Source organism: Oreochromis niloticus, linkage group LG23, assembly GCF_001858045.2.
Source record: "Oreochromis niloticus isolate F11D_XX linkage group LG23, O_niloticus_UMD_NMBU, whole genome shotgun sequence".
Classification (NCBI taxonomy): domain Eukaryota; kingdom Metazoa; phylum Chordata; class Actinopteri; order Cichliformes; family Cichlidae; genus Oreochromis; species Oreochromis niloticus.
Window position 1 is genome coordinate 17750155 of NC_031986.2, and position 19166 is coordinate 17769320.

The window sequence follows — 19166 nt, forward strand, 5'->3', positions numbered from 1 at the left end:
AGATTAAAGTCACAAATTTGTACACTGGGAAAGTTTATTAAGGAAAAATAATAACTATATATTACATGTTTTTTTTTTTTTAAATCAGTCAGATTATGAATGTGTTGTACAGATAAAGTTCCAGAAGTATCATGTTTGTAAAATCAGGAGAAAAATATAATAAAACTTTTCATTATAAATAATATGACTTTATACATTTATTGAGCTTCGTTAACATAGTAACATCTTGCTTATTGTTTTTTAATGTTGTGTTGCCATTAATCAGTCTGGGTGCAGTCAGAACTCCATGCCAAACGTGAGAGGTTTATTCTTCATGTGTGAGGACAAACAAACAGCATTTAAATACTTCATAAACTTTATAATCATCTTAAATAGCCCTCTAAGTCTATACGATATAATATGTGGTATATCATTGATGTATTAAAGTAGAGCTGGTATAAAATGTGGCTATTAGCATTATTGAAAATGTGCTTCAGAAAATGACCTTGGTCAGTAGCAGTTTGATTTCCTGTACTTATTCTGGTGACACCTCTGGACACACCCTTCAGGTTTTTTTTTTTTTTTTTGTTAAGTTTTTTAAGTCTCACTTTCGGTTTGTCAGTGTCGCAGTTTAGCTTCCCACTCTTCCGCTTCTCTGATATATTCGAAGTTTAATTTTTCTCTACTTGTCTCTGATATTATTAACCGACTCTCTCTTGTTCTTCGTCTCGTTTATGCCGTGGTTTAAGAGGATGTTACGATCCTTGGGGTTAGGAATTCTTCTCTTAAGCGTGGGGTTGGTCCTTTCAGGTAAGATGGACACTGTGTGAGTTTTCAGTGGCGTGAACAATGGCGCATAGCTTCATACTAACCGTGTATGTTTTATTCTTAGTGTTATTTACATTTCGCCACTGTGTTAATGGTAATGTAAAGGAGTGGTGGGGGGTGTTCATGGCGAACCAGATGTGTCGCTATTCTTGAGCCATTAAACACGAACCAGGAAATAAAAGAACTTTTTATTAGTAGTTTATTAATAGTGTAAGCTGGGGTCTACTTTAACTGGTGGAAGATTAACATAAGAGTTCGAGTCAAAAGATATATTGATATGATAAAAGATTAACTCCCAGGTGCTGATTAACACCTAATAGTGTGAAATGGAAGTTTTTAATGTTATGACGCAAGCAACCCGCTTCGGGACGACGCCCAGTAAATAGCTGGTGAAACAAAAAAGCACAGAAATAGTTGAAATATGCTTGATATTTATTTCTGGGGTGTCTGTAAAGCAGCTAAAAAGACACATCTGTTTCACCCGTCAGTCCAGCACCGATTAATCTGCAGCACCGGATGAAATTAGAATAAAACCGGTCCTACTTTGGTAAATCGTCCTACCCGTATTATAATTTGACGGTGACTTCTGACTAAACCTAACCACCTAATCATAACAAATATTCACAATGGGTTAAAAAAAAAAATGAAGTAAATTTGGGCTTCTGTTGTGCGCATGCATAGCGTATGCGCAGAAACAAGGGGTAGGATGGGTTCAAAGAACACCGGCAGCGGTCATTTTGAGGTCATTCATTTCAAAACGATCCCATCATTTGTAGGCCCAGCTCGCTCGCTCGCACAGAAAGTCCAATAAAAGTATTTGAATGTGTTCATGAGAGTTTTAGGGAACAGTAACATTTATTTTATGATGTTATGTATGTTTTATAATGTCTGACGAACCGATAATGGGATTGTTACTTTGTGTGAACTTACCAGTACACCCCTGAAAAAGAACAGAACTCAATAGTAAACTACATTAAGCAGTATTTTACTCTAAGATCAACAAAACAGGAGCACAAGATAGAAGATTAGTTGTCAATCTCCTTCAGTGGTGCACATTTTGTAACAAATCTGTGGTAATTCAACTCTGTATGCTGTACTCCAGTATTCCCTGCTATGCTACAGTTATTGTTTTGATGTTATCAAAATGCTGTTTTTGTGTATATTTGGGGAAGTTTAGATTTTACAGCCAATTAATCCCAATCCCCTGCATTTCCTAGTACCAGAAAACCATCAATAATATTCAAAAGTACCTTATATCTGTTATATTGAAATCAGTTGAATTCATTTAAATGTGATAAAATGTAAGTATGTTTTGCTGATGATGCTTAAAAGCAAGCAAAAAAGACCAAATCTGATAAATGTAATTATTTACAGTGCTCCCATATAAACTGGGATCATCATTAACATCTTTTACAGCATTTTGCAGATGCCACACCTACAGCTAAAGTGTGTTTGTTTAGTTCTGCAAATTAGTTTTGTAAACAAAATGTTTAGTTACAGAACTAAATATGAAAAATCATGTTGATTTTGGTTTTATTTTGCCATTGACAAAGATACTTTCAAGAAAGTGGGAGACAAAGTAGTCCTATCTCCAGGCTCCGTGTCTGATCGCATCACCAGCATCACGTGGAAACATGGCCCAGACATCGCTGTGGAGTGGTACGGAGGTGAAATAGTTGCGTACCGGGACTTCAGAGGTACGTATGCTCAGGATTTAACATCAAATGCATGCAAGATAGTGGCTTTAGATTTGAAAGATCCTGGATAAATGGGAGGGCTGTCCAGAAGGACATCATGTGTGGAATCTGTGCCAGATCAAGAATATGGATCAATAAGCTTGTGCATCCAAGGTTTATTTTGAAGATATATTTTTTTTAAAAAGTCATGACCCTCAAATGAAGTGGGATCAAATATAGCTAAATGGACTTATCTCAAAGAATTGAAAATCCCTTTTAAAACATTTTTTCTGTCATTGTGCTGTACATGAATGAACTTCTTTCATGGATTTGATGCATTTTAAAATGCTAACTTTATGCTACAGAGATAATTGAATTACCTTGGTTCATTACATATATTTACTAAAATTCCATTAAAATAATTATCTAATGTGTTAATTATGTAACTGTGATGTTTTTAGGTCGGTGTGAGGTGAGTACTTCCACTGGAGCGCTGACCATCTCAAACCTGACTGTAAAGGACAGCGGCATCTACACAGCAGAGATCAACAACAGAGTCATGAGTCCGACTAAAATCACTGTTATCTGTAAGTGGAGGAAATCAGACAGAAGTTTGCTTTGAATCATTTTTTCACCATATTTGAAATAAAAAGCTTGTTTGTTTGCCGTCTTTAATTATCAGCTGCTGTCCCCAAACCCACTGTCTCCAAATCGTGCAACCCTGAGATGACCATCTGTACTCTCACCTGTGAAGCCAGCATCACAGATGACACCAAACCAGTCACCTATTCCTGGGTGATAGGTGATAGCCAGACACCTCAGCCTTCAAGCAGTCAGCTCAGAATAGCAAAGGTAAAAACAGGATCTGATTGTTCACATAACTGACTGTGGCTCAGGTGGTTGGGAAGCGTATCTGCAACCGGAAGGTTGCCAGTTCGATCCCCGGGCTCTCTGTCCTGGTCGTTGTGTCCTTGGGCAAGACACTTTACCCTACCGCCTACTGGTGTTGGCCAGAGGGGCCGATGGCGCGATATGGCAGCCTCGCTTCTGTCAGTCTGCCCCAGGGCAGCTGTGGCTACAACTGTAGCTTGCCTCCACCAGTGTGTGAATGTGAGAGTGAATGAATAGTGGCATTGTAAAGCGCTTTGGGTGCCTTGAAAAGCGCTATATGAAATCCAATCCATTATCATTATTATTATTATTATAACAAGTCAGCTGCTCATTTTTTCCAGACAATTTCTCACATAAATCACAGTAACAAAGCAATGACTAACAAATTATAGAAAATTTAAGACATCAGAAAAAGAAATGAATCAAAATATTTAAAACATTATTTATTTATTTCTAGGTTTATGTACATTTATCCTTTTAGGCATTTCAAGTGAATTTATTTGTTTGTTTTTTGTTTCACCCATTTTTGATAATTGACATTTTTGACATTTTTGATCATTATTTAAAGTTTTAGGAAAATGGCAAAAACAAAACATAACCAATGAAAGTAAATAAATGACCACAAAAAATAAATAAAACACTAGAAAAGTAAATAAAACACGTTTTTCTACTTTTTACACAGTAGCTGAAACAGCCACTCTTAAAGACCAAAAGAAATCAAAAATTAAAACAAAGCCAACACAACTTATTTTAAAACACAGTGAACAACATAATCTCAGTTTTAAACTGCTCCAAAAGTTTACCTGGATTATAGATATACATCTTTATTTATTATGTGTTCAGACCCTCAGGCATTTTTAGTGCACGTAGTTTAATAAACAATCAGTTCATACCTAACATATGAAGTCAGGGTCACTTTATTGGGTACACTTTGCAAGTATTGTGTTGGACCCTTCTTTAGTCTTCAGAGCCTTCCTGGCATAGCTTCAACAAGGTGCTGGAATCGTTCTTCAGACATTTTAGTCCATATTGACATGATTTGTCCCCACAAAGGTGCTCTGTTAGACTGAGATTTGTTGACTATGGAGGCCATTTGAGTACAGTGAACTCATTGTCATGCTCAAAAAACCAGTTTGAGATGATTTGAGCTTTGTGACATGGTGCGTTATCCTGCCGGGAGCGGCCATTCTCCTCTGCGCTTTGTCATTAACAGGGCATTTTCTGCAAGACAATTGTTGCTCACTGGATATTTTCTCATATTACGATCATTCTCTGTAAACTCTGGAGATTGTTGTGTGGGTAAAATCCTAGTAGATCTGCAGTTTCTGAAATATTTAGACTAACAACCATACTAGAGATGGCACGATACCACTTTTTTATTTCCGATACCGATACCGATATCATAAATTTGGATATCTGCCGATACCGATATGAATCCGATATAGTGTGTTTTTTAATCAATAAAACTGTTTTTTTAATATCTTCCTGGATTTTGTATAAGTTCATACTCAAGTTTAAATAAACAACAACACTAAAGCTATTCTGTTATACCTGTATGTAAAAAATACACTGCACCCAAAATATTTCATAGCTCAGCAACACTGATCAATCTAATAAACTTAAACCTACTCCATCCTTCCTATTCTGGTATTTTAAAGAGTACTTAGCAGAAATATTAAGCAACCTAACTAATAGGGTTGGAAACTCCCAGCAAAAAAAAATAGAGAACCACCCCCCACCCTCCACCTCATGATGCTTAATCGACGTAATCAACTTTAATTTAATGCAGGGTGGAAAAAAAATGCACAGAAATAAATTATTTTTCAAGAATAATTAAATAGATTCAACATCTTCTTCAATTGCAGAATTCACAGATGGTATCTTCCCAAAGGAAAAAGTACTATAGCTTACTAGGGTATATTAGATTTAACAGTTACTATATACAGTAATGGACTTCTATACATTTTACATCAGATTAAAACTTTGGGTGTAAGATTCAGATAATTATTTATTAAAAGCTAGACATTTTAAATGAGAATAAGAAAGAAAAGTATGTCTTTGTGCCCCCTTTTCCCTGTTCATGCCCTATCGGCCCCCCTGGCTAAACTTTGCTAGATCCGCCCCTGCACAGTTACCAGCCGTCAGCTGCGTAGAAAAGGATCCTGGTGTAGAAAGTAATGTTAAATAAATTCTAACAACAGCTTATCAAGCTTAAACGTGCTGCTGTTGTTCAGCCGCTGGTTTCCTCTTTCTGTTGCAAAGTGGGCCAAAAACAAAGAAGAGAGACGGACTCGCGACAGAAAAGCCGATCAGCTGATCGTTAAGCAGTTTCACGATTGAAGTAGCGGCAGGAAGGTGAGGGAGAGAGAGAGGCAGTCGCTCCATATATCGGTTGTTAAGCTTAACATGGGAATGCTTTACAAACATTCAGAGATGAACTTACACACTTGCTTTACTTCTCTCTGGGATAACTTCCTCGGAGATGAAATGCTGGTTTGGTAGCGAGGCTACAAATACACACAGCCGCTCTATCACGTGACGCATACTGCTCCGACGTGCTACGGTTATGAGCCGAGTTACGCCATGTCGCAAGTTTTGTGAGGTGTTTTTTTGATATTTAATGGATCGGGTTACATTTTTTATTTATCGCCGATATCCGATCCAATAATTTAGGTCAGTATCGGACCGATACCGATACGTAATATCGGATCGGTCCATCTCTAAACCATACCATGTTCAAGGTCACTTAAATCACATTTCTTCCTCATGTTGATGCTCAGTTTGAACTTCAGCAGGCTGTCTTGACTGTGTTTGTGTGTTATAGAGTAGTTGAACCTGTAGTTCAGGGGTAGGCAACTCCAGGCCTCAAGGGCCGGTGTCCTGCAGGTTTTAGATATCACCCTGGGTCAACACACCTGAATCAAATGATTAGTTCATTACCAGGTGTCTGAAGAACTTTAAGACATGTTGAGGAGGTCATTTAGCCATTTGAATCAGCTGTGTTGGATCAAGGACACATCTAAAACCTGCAGGACACTGGCCCCTGAGGCCTGGAGTTGGACACCCCTGCTGTAGTTAAAGTTAAACGAAATATTTCATTATGCAGGATTTTCGTATTTATGGGAACACAGGAGTGGTGAATACCATGTATATAAAAGCGAGGATATCTGATATCCTGAGGCAAAACTGGTATTATGAAATGTTTAATAATAATCTTTTTATAAAGTGCAGAATATTTAAGCGAGAGTTCCAACTGCAAAACTATGTGTGTAGTTTAAATCATTCCATTATATAGACAGTGTGTAACTGTGAGGATATTATTATACAGGGTAAACTTGCAAATATTTCTAAAGAAATTGTGTCATTTATTTGGACATAAGCGATTTGTTGACAGATGTATTTATTTATTTATTCCTTTTTAAAATTGATGATATTGATATTTCATCCCGGTGGGGGGGATGAAATAAAAGTGGATGGAAATGGCTGGTCTTGCACACTTTTATTTTACATTTTCTGAAAATATAGTTACATTTATCAGGGTGTATGCAGGCATCTTTCAGCCTGTCCCTGTGCTATTGATGTAATCTGTTTTTCACACATAGACAAGTGTCCTGTAATCTGTTTAAAATCTAATGAATGTGTTTGGTTTATGTGCTTCTCTCTTTTCTCTTTAATTCTAGAACGATACAGGATCTGTTGAAAAATCAATCAGCTGTCAGCTGGAAAACCCAGTCAGCAGTGAAAGGAGTGACAATATAATCATTTCATTTGCAAGTGGTGAGTTATCACACCAATATGTATTTGTTTTTTGTTTTTGTTTTTTTGTTTTTTTGGCCTGTCCTGTTTGTCTAAAGGCGAAGAAAGATGCCCAATGGATTTACTTTACCAAATGGACCATCCCAGCCTTGCCGTAATGGTCTATTTGATTCACCTTTTATTGTTTATTTTATTTTATTTTCACTTGCTAAATACGGGACAGACTTGACTGGGGAAAAGAAAGGGGAGAAAGAAAGAGGGAAAGAAAAACAGCAGGGAAGAGGGACGGGGATAAAGGGCAAAAAACAAAAACCAACAAAATAAGCAGACAAAAAATACATATATCAATCACCTGGATCACCTGTTGAGAAAGAAAAAAGAGAAAACAAGCAGAAGAAAAAAAAAAGAGCAACATAATAAACAACATCACGATGATCTATGGGAATATAACAGTAAATACTAAATATTAAACATTATTGTGCAGCACGTAAGATCGACAGCGCATAGTGTGCTTTGAGGTAGGAACCAAAAAGGGTGTAGTTTGTGTGTGTGAGCACCCGTGTGTACACCTGTGAGCATGGACGTGCTTGTATTTAAAAGGTTCCTTCATGTAACGATCTGCTAGAGGGTGTGGCCAATATGTATTTGTGACAGAAAGTGTTTCTTTTGATTAAAGATGGATTTTACAGACATTTAAAGATTGGGATATATTGCTTTGGTAATCATTTGCAGTTTTATTAATTTATTCTTTGTTCTTTTATTTTTGTAAGGTGATCCACTGCATTGGATCATACCAGTAGTAGTAGCAGTGATTGCTGCTGCGTTGCTAGGGGCTGGAATTGGCTTCTTTCTTTGGAAGAAAAACAAAAAAGGACACCTAGGTAAGAACCCACAAAATATTTGTGAATCTTACCTTCTGTTTTTTACATCTTGATTTAATAATCATTATGTAGATGTGCATGATGAATGTACTGACTTTTAAGTATGTTTAGGTAAAAATAATTACATTGTAATTAAAAATTAAATCCATAGAAATTACAAGTAATTACAGAGGAATTACAGGGCTATATTAGAAAGTGTTAAAAAAATCTCGACATGTAAACTAGACAAGCCTGTACTTCAGATAGTGTGATAAACCTATGACTCATGTATTTTACTTACAGATTGAGTCTCAGGGTAAGAGAAATGGTGAAAATTGCCACACTTATGTGTTTTCTTGTGTATCAAAGTCATCCAGTCACACTTGTATGTAGGTTCATTATAAACACAATTTCTAGACTAATTTTAATGGTGCTGAATGCAAACATCTACATCTGTCTACAACTTCCCAGGTTCAAAAATCCTCCAAATTATTAGACTTTGTCTTTATGTATTCATCAGAAACACAAAGTCACACATTTAAAAGCAAATAAAAAAGATGTGAGTGATGGATGAACATACACCAGGGAATTTTCCTCTTAACTTCATGTAGATGAAAAGCTGAACATTAAAACAGTAACAGTATCCTTTGCTCATATTATATGTTTGAGCTCAACAACCCAAAAAATAAACTAAAATCGGAAAACAAGCAATGATTGATATTTCTGTCAATCAATAAATGTCTTTGTCTTCAATTCCCCAGAAATCGCACCACAAAATGTAGCAAATACATCAGAAGGTAAGATAATACAGTATAAAGCCTCTCTATAACTTATATTAGGTGATGGTGTTAAAATGGGGATTTATTAAGACATATGGGACAGAGTCCACTGGTCTGGGAACAGTAAAAGAAGAAGTTTGGTAGATCAGTTGATTAACCAACTGCTGACATGTTGGGCCCAGCAGCCCAAAACAGGCAAAGCGTATTTGCTGAAACAGACCCTCAATAATGATTAGTTTGCTCTTAGAGACAGCATGTCTTTCATATGTGTGCATAGTTTAAATGTATAAGTAAAGCACTGTTTTTAGCTGCTTCCTACCACCACTGGCCTGTTTTAGATTATGTCAGAAGAAACTAAACTCAAAGCTGCCTTTATGCAGATAAACTTGTAGACATTTAAATCTGACATATTTCAGGTACATATTTACTCCACTGTGTTTATTTTAAAGCTTTGGATACTACTTATTTTTCTGATAAACTAAGTGTTTGTTCATCAATAAATGATTCTATATTCTCATAGATTAAGCTGGCAGTATATTAGTTAACAGTAAAGCTGTAAAAGTGTCTCAGGCTGAACATTGTTATAGGGTCATTTGTCTGTTGTGTTACGTCTGTGTCCTTACAGAACTACAGTGACACTGAAGTTAAAACAAAATACAACATCAGGAACAGCAGTATAGTAGACTTTACACCAATTTACAGATAATGTGCTGTTCATGACATACATTTCTTTTATTATCTGACAGAGACTGTACCATTGGTTGATATAAAGCCCAATGGAGCAGGTGAGTAAAATCTTATTTAATGGGGGTCAAAACAATAATAAAGTAAATGTGACAGCAGGTGATGGATGCTTAAGGTCCTGATATTTCTTCCAACACCAGATTTGTCAGTCCAAGGAACATCATCTTCCTCTGTGGTCCCAGCATTAAATTCACCCAACACTGAAGAGCAAAATGTTTTCATAACAGCAGTAACAGCGAAAAGTTCCAACTCTTTGAAATTTCCCAGGACTTTACAGCACATGAACTGTAATTAGCAACATGTAATCACTTCATCTTGTATAACTTGGTTGTTTTTTTAAAAGTAACATCAAAGCTGTGACCGTAGCATCGACCTGTATGAGCCTTAGAATTTGCAGGTTTAGCTGGACGGATCTGTGACCTGCAGGCCGAGCATAAATTCCTCCTGTGTTTATTAGAAGTGAACAGAACGTTTGCTGTGTCTCATATGTATTGTGATTCTGTTTTCAGTAGTGCCAGCTCCTGAGATACACAATGAAAACGAGTTGGAGTCCGCAGATGATGAAAATGAAGGAGGTGGGTAAAATCAGGGGAAAAAAATAACAAATTATGTGATCAAACTCTGCAGCCTGTTTTACCAACAATGCAGCTTCTGTGTGGACTTTACAAGTTAAGATCAGTTTATCTTGTGTAATTTGAGAACTTTTTGCTGAACAAAAGAAACATCAAATCAAAACTCAAACTTGTCAGATGTTCAGTGATTGTGACAGGGTTTTTAAATATGTCTTCTTTTACATATTTGGCCGAACAAATACCTGAACAGTGCACAGCTACCAGAGGTAGACCTGTTGGGTAAACTGAAAATGAGACAAGCAAAATCTTAAAACTCTAAAACCAGGAGAGCTTCATGTTTTTGTCTTAAAATTTTGAGGCCGCAAGTAAAAACAAATGTGGTTAATCCTAAAAGCTCAGCCTGCACTACCAAAAGATCAGACAGTTGCACTGCAGCACAGATCCCTTCTGTCCCTGATCAGTTTTAGTCCACTTAAGTTTCTGAGGCTCTGCAAGCTCAACTCACCTTCATCCCAACATTAGTGCTTATGACTGAAATAGTGATAACATTAACAAGTGAGATATTTGGTTTTAATGTGAAGCATTTAAATAAATAAAATAAAATTAATACCTGTACCAGAAAGAGGAAGATTGTGCACCATGAGACAAACAAGAATTGCCTTGCCCAGTTCCTGATGTCTCCTGTGTCCACGAACACAGTGTCAGTTGTTGTACAACATTGAAAGATTTTCTACAACTATTTTGAAACTGTAAGTAAACTGAAGGAGTTTCAGGGACATGTTTTTATTAAAGCATATGTTCCAAATGAACGATCATCTACAATAAATTTGTTTTCATTTTCATGAGAATTAAAAATATCATTTTAAGAGTCAGCCATGTGAGAAACTGGCAACCTGTTTATTTGAAATTGATTTAATCCTGAGGGATAAACCTACAGTATGAGATGCACTTTAATAGGCTGAAAATCAGTTTTGCAAACATCTACAAATTCTCAGGCTCAAAAATCCTCCAAATTATTAGACTTTGTCTTTATGTATTCATCAGAAACACATTTCAAAGCCAATTTCAAAGATGTGAGTGATGGATGAAAATAAACCAGGGTAAATTTCCTCTTAACTTCATGTAGATGAAAAGCTGAACATTAAAACAGTAACAGCATCCTTTGCTCATATTATATGTTTGAGCTCAACAACCCCAAAGAAATAAGCTAAAATCGGAAAACAAGCAATGATTGATATTTCTGTCAATCAATAAATGTCTTTGTCTTCAATTCCCCAGAAATCGCACCACAAAATGTAGCAAATACACCAGAAGGTAAGATAATACAGTATAAAGCCTCTCTATAACTTATATTAGGTGATGGTGTTAAAATGGGGATTTATTAAGACATATGGGACAGGGTCCACTGGTCTGGGAACAGTAAAAGAAGAAGTTTGGTAGATCAGTTGATTGACCAACTGCTGACATGTTGGGCCCAGCAGCCCAAAACAGGCAAAGCATATTTGCTGAAACAGACCCTCAATAATGATTAGTTTGCTCTTACAGACAGCATGTCTTTCATATGTGTGCATAGTTTAAATGTATAAGTAAAGCACTGTTTTTAGCTGCTTCCTACCACCACTGGCCTGTTTTAGATTATGTCAGAAGAAACTAAACTCAAAGCTGCCTTTATGCAGATAAACTTGTAGACATTTAAATCTGACATATTTCAGGTACATATTTACTCCACTGTGTTTATTTTAAAGCTTTGGATACTACTTATTTTTCTGATAAACTAAGTGTTTGTTCATCAATAAATGATTCTATATTCTCATAGATTAAGCTGGCAGTATATTAGTTAACAGTAAAGCTGTAAAAGTGTCTCAGGCTGAACATTGTTATAGGGTCATTTGTCTGTTGTGTTACGTCTGTGTCCTTACAGAACTACAGTGACACTGAAGTTAAAACAAAATACAACATCAGGAACAGCAGTATAGTAGACTTTACACCAATTTACAGATAATGTGCTGTTCATGACATACATTTCTTTTATTATCTGACAGAGACTGTACCATTGGTTGATATAAAGCCCAATGGAGCAGGTGAGTAAAATCTTATTTAATGGGGGTCAAAACAATAATAAAGTAAATGTGACAGCAGGTGATGGATGCTTAAGGTCCTGATATTTCTTCCAACACCAGATTTGTCAGTCCAAGGAACATCATCTTCCTCTGTGGTCCCAGCATTAAATTCACCCAACACTGAAGAGCAAAATGTTTTCATAACAGCAGTAACAGCGAAAAGTTCCAACTCTTTGAAATTTCCCAGGACTTTACAGCACGTGAACTGTAATTAGCAACATGTAATCACTTCATCTTGTATAACTTGGTTGTTTTTTTAAAAGTAACATCAAAGCTGTGACTGTAGCATCGACCTGTATGAGCCTTAGAATTTGCAGGTTTAGCTGGACGGATCTGTGACCTGCAGGCCGAGCATAAATTCCTCCTGTGTTTATTAGAAGTGAACAGAACGTTTGCTGTGTCTCATATGTATTGTGATTCTGTTTTCAGTAGTGCCAGCTCCTGAGATACACAATGAAAACGAGTTGGAGTCCACAGATGATGAAAATGAAGGAGGTGGGTAAAATCAGGGGAAAAAATAACGAATTATGTGATCAAACACACATAATTGTTCGAACGTTATTACAATATACATAATTATCATGTTCGTACAATTAGGGTTGGGCCATATCATACTTTCACGGTAATACTGGTATAATGTTGCTATAGAATATGGGTAAAATGTGCATGCGCAGTGCCTTTGTTTTCATACGCACATGGCGGTGACGGAGAATGAGAAGGGCGAAAGTGGATCGTTGAATGAAACGGATGAACCAGAATTGGTTTGTAAAAATGCTGCAACTTCAGTCGTGTGGAACTGGTTTAGCTTTTGTCCGTCAGATACACAACACAGCACTATTTTTGGTAGAGCATGCTAGCAGGCCGTCGTTATTACCGTGTTTTTTGGAAAATACGGCACACTTAAAATCGATCCTTTGATTTTTCTGAAAATCGACAGAGCCCCTTATAATCCCGTGTGCCTTATGTATGAATTCTGGTTGTGTTTACTGACTTCGAAACGATTTTATGCGGTACACTGCGCTCGAAAAATCTGTCAAATGTTTTAGTAAAACTCTAAAAGAGGTTATACACACACAATATGGTAATACAGTGGAACCCCGACTTACGAAATTAATTCGTTCCCGTGGGTCTTTCGTAAGTCGAAGCATCCATCGCGCCTTCTGAGTGAACGATAGGCTATAGGCTAATTGCTAACTACAAAAACAATACGTCGTTCACGTGGAACAGCGAAGCGCAAGTACAAAAGCCAAGGGGGTTGTCACATGATTCGGAAGGCATTCTGGGCATTGTGGTCATTCTGGGCTCAGCCAATCAGAGCCAGGGGATTTCGTTACACGGGCATTTTGCCGTAACACGGGCAGAAATATTGCCGTTAAGTGCCTTTGTAACTTGAATTTTCCGTTAAATGGGGTATTCGTAAGTCGGGGTTCCACTGTATTATGTTGAAGCACAATACGTATCACTCCGCATGGCTCCTGCCTACGAACCCGCACCACTTGATGGATTGTCGGAGCATTACGGCTATCGTAGGCGGGAGCCTCGCGGAGTGATACGTACTGTGCTTCAACATAATATTACTGTATTGTGTGTGTATAACCTCTTTTTAAGTTTTGTGGATATTATACATGGTTACGCTGAGGATATGTCGGCCAATTTCCACTGGAAATGCCTTTTGGTTAAACTCAGCAAGGAATTTGCAGTGTTACATTTTTATATAACTTTAATGCACATAAAAAACAGCTGCTTGTTTAAGTGAAAATACATTGATGGGTTTTTTTTTTTGCACTAATAAAGTTGTGGAGTTGTAAAGACGATATAATTGTCTAGTGTCAATTATATCGTCAGTTATATCGTTATCGCAAATTTTCAAATGTATATCGTGATAAATATTTTTGGTCATATCGCCCTGCTCTACGTACAATATAATATTTGTATTGTACGAACGTGAAAGGTTTTTTGTTATGACGTGATAATTATGCATATTGTACAAACATGAAAAGTATATTGTTAGAACAAAAACTTTTCACGTTTATAATGTGATATATCTCTATTTTTCATTTGCCTGGGCAGCAGCTCTACACTTCTGTATCGACCTGTTAGGGTTGTGATATTTTATTTATTTTTTTAATCATTTCACAGAGAAGTTTACAACTATCTCAGAGGTCAAGGTTGAATCTGGTAAGGACCAAAAACCTGCAGCATCCACAGATTCCAGCAGTAAGCCTGGTGAGTAAACTGAAAGTGAGATGAGTACGAGTAGATTACTGATTGGCAGAGTAACTCGAAATTTCGAGTTATGGATACTTGGTTGTTTTTTGTGGCGGAAACAGGCTTCCATATTAAACCTTTTGTTTCTGTATTATTTAAAAAACGTTGAGTTAATACAACCTTTAAAGTGCTCTGGGTCAATCTGACTGTAAGTAAACTGAAGGGGTTTCGGGGACATGTTTTATTAATGCATAGGTTCCAAATGTACGATCTTTTACAATAAATTAGTTTTCATTTTAACGAGATTTAAAAATATCATTTTAAGAGTCAGCCATGTGACAAACTGGCAACCTGTTTATTTAAATGTGATTTAATCCTGAGGGATAAACCTACAGTATGAGATGCACTTTAATAGGCTGAAAATCTGTTTTGTGAAACTCAAACTGGAACTCTGTGACAGATCTGCTGTTGTTCTGATGCTTTTTTGTTTTTTAATCACTTCACAGAGACGTCAAAAACTACCTCAGAGGTCAAGAATGAACCTAGTCAGGACCAAACACCTGCAGCATCCACAGATTCCAGCAGTAAACCCGGTGAGTAAACTGAAAGTGAGATGAGTACGAGTTTAAAACACATGTGCACAATCAGACATACACACACTTACTCAAAACTCTGCCTGGAATACTGACAGATCAGCTGACACTTTTCTGTCCAGTGTTGAAGTTAATCATTTCTAAATGACAAATCTAACTTAGATCCTGATGTTTGAGATCACATTAGTTTCTGAGACTCAGCAAGCTGCTCTGAAACAAGCCAGGAATTCAATATTGTCTAAGATGAAGATCTGCAGGCATATTTTCTGAACTTAACATCTGGTTGTTTTTGTTTTGTTTGTTTTGTTTGTCGTTGATTCTTTAAATGTGCGATGGTTTGACAGACATGCCAGCGCTGGACTCAAAGAGTAATGAGACGTCAGATTCTGAGGCGAAACCTGAAACTGGTGAGAAAAAAAGTCGTCACAGCAGAGAAAAATTTTTTAAATGTGATTTAATCCTGGGGGATCGATCTGTTATGGTTGTGATATTTTATTTATCATTTAATTACTTCACAGAGACGTCAAAAACCACCTCAGAGGTCAAGAATGAACCTAGTCAGGACCAAACACCTGCAGCATCCACAGATTCCAGCAGTAAACCTGGTGAGTAAACTGAAAGTGAGATGAATATGAGTTTAAAACACATGTGCACAATGAGGACAACTTCATGTTCTTTTTTTGTGTGAGTTAAAAAAAAATGTGGCTAATGCTGTTTGATCTGTTTTAGCCCGTTTTATTTTCTGAGACTCTGCAAGCCACTTTGCAACCCAGCTGCACCTGCATATTAGTGCTTATGACAGAAATAAGCATCAAATTAACAAGCAAGAGTTTGATCAATAAAACTTGACAGAGTGAATCCTTACATTAAAGTGGGATGGGTCTTTGTAGCACCTAACCAGAGATAGAGTCCGTAATAATCCTTTGACACAGGCACCTGAAACATTTTATCCAGCTAAAGGCATTTTGTTAGCATTTAAGCTCTCAGCTGAATGTTTTGTCCTCCAGTGGTTTTTCAAATGGGGCACATTGCACTCTGTCTCCACTGGATATTATAACCAGGATTTTAAACAATCTTCTGACATTTTACAGTCAAATAAAAAGGTCAAGAAACAGGTGAAACATCATACAGCAACTCATAAAATACAAAATGGATTTGATGTGACGGTGCAAAATGTTCAAACTAATGAGATCAATGGAGGATTGGCTACTTGGTGCATTTCCTACTGACATGAGGGCGTTGTTTTTTGTCCTGTTGTGAATTTGATCAGAAATATTTAAAAACTGAAACGAGCAGAAGCACCTCTCAGACTCACCACAGCGTCTCCAAAGAGTGCTGTTTGTGGGAACTTGACTTTTTCAGTGAACGTGTGAATGTAAGAGGATTTCATACTTACAGTCCCTCTGGCTAATTGTTAGTTGCGTGTCTCCCTCTGTATGCTAGCATGTGTTTTAGTGTACTGTGGGGTTTACACATTCACCTAATAAGTAAAAAATCTCTGGTTCAAGCCCAGGAGGAGACACATTGAGGGTCGTGTCAGGAAAGGTCACATGGCATCTCTTATGACTAAGGGACGCAACACTTTCAGTGTATATATACGTTACACAACAAGTTCGGGCCCGAAAAATTTGAATTTGGGCTCATTTTGTCGCAACGTACTCGGCGTGTCAAAGCTTTTAAAGTGAGGAGAGTGTTTCACAAAACTAATTTTCAGCCGATTAAAGTGCATCTTATACCGCCGTAGGTTTATCCCACAGGATTAGGTCACATTTAAAAAGATTTGACTTTTACAATTATAATTACTGAGAGCTCTCAACATGTCACGTGAGTAACATGTTAAGACCAGTGAGATGAGTGGCACACTGTCCATGTGGGACATTTCCTGGGGGCCAAAGGATCATTTCTGCCAGATGTGAATTTAGCCAGTTGTGTTTTAGCTGAGGGTGAAAATATATTTAAAGCCACAAAGTCAGCATTGAGCAAATAATGTATGAAGTATATTCCAGGTTAACTAATCACTGGAAACAAATTAAGCTCAGTGGTTAATATGTATTTACACGTAAATGTGTTGATTACAAAAAAGCCTATCGCATCAAAAAGACAAAAAAATCAAATAATATGAAAGTATTCTTAAACCTTTTGTTTCTGTTTTATTTAAAAAACGTTGAGTTAATACAACCTTTAAAGTGCTCTGGGTCAATCTGACTGTAAGTAAACTGAAGGGGTTTCAGTGACATGTTTTTATTAATGCATAGGTTCCAAATGTACGATCATTTCCAATAAATTTGTCAATGAATTTGAATTTGTATCATTTTAACGAGAGTTAAAAATATCATTTTAAGAGTCAGCCGTGTGACAAACTGGCAGCCTGTTTATTTAAATGTGATTTAATCCTGAGGGATAAACCTACAGTATGAGATGCACTTTAATAGGCTGAAAATCTGTTTTGTGAAACTCAAACTGGAACTCTGTGACAGATCTGCTGTTGTTCTGATGCTTTTTTGTTTTTTAATCACTTCACAGAGACGTCAAAAACTACCTCAGAGGTCAAGGATGAACCTAGTCAGGACCAAACACCTACAGCATCCACAGATTCCAGCAGTAAACCTGGTGAGTAAACTGAAAGTGAGATGAATATGAGTTTAAAACATGTCCACAATCAGACATACACACACTTACTCAAAACTCTGCCTGGAATACTGACAGATCAGCTGACACTTTTCTGTCCAGTGTTGAAGTTAATCATTTCTAAATGACAAATCTAACTTAGATCCTGATGTTTGAGATCACATTAGTTTCTGAGACTCAACAAGCTGCTCTGAAACAAGCCAGGAATTCAATATTGTCTAAGATGAAGATCTGCAGGCATATTTTCTGAACTTAACATCTGGTTGTTTTTGTTTTGTTTGTTTTGTTTGTCGTTGATTCTTTAAATGTGCGATGGTTTGACAGACATGCCAGCGCTGGACTCACAGAGTAATGAGACGTCAGATTCTGAGGCGAAACCTGAAACTGGTGAGAAAAAAAGTCCTCACACCAAAGAAAAAAACAGTATTCCTTAACCTTTCTGTTTTATTTTTAAAACCTCAAATTTGTGCTCAATAACTCACCTGTAGATGACCTGTAATGTGTATGACAGACAAACAACAACTTATCTAAGCTAATTTCACCGCCCACCTTGCAGAAAAGGGTGAATGTGTCTGTCAGATGAACCATTGTGCTGAAAGATTTTTCCATATTAAACAGACAATCTACAGGAACCACAGCAGGGGCCAGAGAGGACAACATAGGACCAGAGACTTCTTCACCGAGTGTAGAAAGAGCCAAATCTTTATCCTCAGTCACTTAAGGACTGTTTGTATTACATAAGTGCACAAGGTGGAGGAAGGGAGAGGTTACATGTTTGATATTTAATGCTGTATGTGTCAGAAATGCTGTAGTATCATTATTGCTTTTTCTTCCATTATTGCGATCGTGGCTCAAGAGTTGGGAGTTCGCCTTGTAATCGGGAGGTTGCCGGTTCGAGCCCCAGCTTGGACAGTCTCGGTCGTTGTGTCCTTGGGCAAGACACTTCACCCGTTGCCTACTGGTGGTGGTCAGAGGGCCCGGTGGCGCCAGTGTTCGGCAGCCTCGCCTCTGTCAGTGCGCCCCAGGGTGGCTGTGGCTACAATGTAGCTTGCCATCACCTGTGTGTGAATGGGTGGATGTCTGGATATGTAAAGCGCTTTGGGGTCCTTAGGGACTAGTAAAGCGCTATATTAATACAGGCCATTTACCATTTATTTATTTCTTCCTGCCCTTTCATCAGCATGATTTTTTTGACACATTTAATTATGCATTTAAGCGTTAGCAAACATCACTGATGTTCAGCTAACAAAACAAACTGGGCTAAAAGCATCTGTGCATTTCTGAACATGTTTTTCTGTAAGATTCGTGGTCTTGTTCATTTGCTGTGAAAATCACTTCACTACCACCCATGATGGCAGCTCGTAACAAGCTTAGTTAAGTCTCTAATTGGCTTCATTTATGGACCTTGAAAGGGAGATGTCCATATATGTGGGTATTAGAGATGTGAAACAATGACAGGAGAAAAAAAACATTAGCGATGCAGCTGGGTGAGGTGAGGTGACTTTGACAGGAGCAGCTGGGATGACTAGCAG

At 37.3% G+C, this 19166-nt stretch overlaps 1 protein-coding gene across 5 annotated transcripts; it reads left to right on the forward strand.

Annotated features, from left to right (window-relative positions):
• The first annotated feature begins 565 nt into the window (after positions 1-565).
• On the forward strand, positions 566-18543 carry LOC100712466 (CD48 antigen). 5 transcript variants are annotated; one of them, XM_019352108.2, is made up of 19 exons: positions 566-789; positions 2361-2504; positions 2945-3070; positions 3166-3335; positions 7055-7151; positions 7901-8011; positions 8752-8787; positions 9516-9554; positions 10023-10088; positions 11364-11399; positions 12128-12166; positions 12635-12700; positions 14345-14431; positions 14920-15006; positions 15351-15413; positions 15525-15611; positions 17530-17616; positions 17959-18021; positions 18253-18543. In XM_019352108.2, the coding sequence occupies exons 1-19, from the start codon at positions 714-716 to the stop codon at positions 18294-18296; spliced, it is 1524 nt and encodes a 507-aa protein (XP_019207653.1). In that variant the 5' UTR covers positions 566-713; the 3' UTR covers positions 18297-18543. The 5 variants fall into 5 exon arrangements, with proteins under 5 accessions (XP_019207653.1, XP_019207655.1, XP_019207654.1 ...); XM_019352110.2 differs by lacking the exon at positions 17530-17616 and having other exon boundaries at positions 18253-18542; XM_019352109.2 differs by lacking the exon at positions 11364-11399 and having other exon boundaries at positions 18253-18542.
• Positions 18544-19166: the final 623 nt, after the last annotated feature.